Source organism: Gekko japonicus, unplaced genomic scaffold (assembly GCF_001447785.1).
Source record: "Gekko japonicus isolate JY-2015 unplaced genomic scaffold, Gekko_japonicus_V1.1 scaffold132022, whole genome shotgun sequence".
In the NCBI taxonomy this organism is placed as follows: Eukaryota; Metazoa; Chordata; class Lepidosauria; order Squamata; family Gekkonidae; genus Gekko; species Gekko japonicus.
This window is the reverse complement of record NW_015291896.1, coordinates 1-303: the sequence shown is the minus strand read 5'-3', so window position 1 is coordinate 303 and position 303 is coordinate 1. Positions and strand designations below refer to the sequence as shown.

The 303-nt window shown below is 42.6% G+C and overlaps 1 protein-coding gene across 1 annotated transcript; it reads left to right on the top strand.

Moving 5' to 3' along the window:
• Positions 1 to 19: 19 nt before the first annotated feature.
• Positions 20 to 269, top strand: LOC107125503 (snake venom metalloproteinase fibrolase-like; the record flags this gene model as incomplete). The annotated part of the gene is made up of 1 exon (XM_015428922.1): positions 20 to 269. A coding segment is annotated over one exon (250 nt), but the record flags the coding sequence as incomplete, so codon positions are not given.
• Between the last annotated feature and the right edge of the window lie 34 nt (positions 270 to 303).

Here is a 303-nt window from a genome sequence, read left to right as displayed (position 1 = left end):
GACTTCCAGTTTGTTCTTTTTTACTGTCACATTTGCCCATGAACAAGGGCATATTCTCGGCATGAACCATGATGTAGACTCGTGTAAATGTGAACGTGAAAGCTGCCTTATGGCTGCCTATCACTCAAACAGTGAGAAGTTAAGCAACTGCAGTTATAGAGACTATTACAAATTTTTGCAATCTGGCAGGGTACAGTGCATGTTTTCTCCTGGAGACCCGGATAAACAGTATGAACTCACATATTGTGGGAATAGAGTAGTGGACCGTGGTGAGCAATGTGACTGTGGTTCAAAACAGAACTG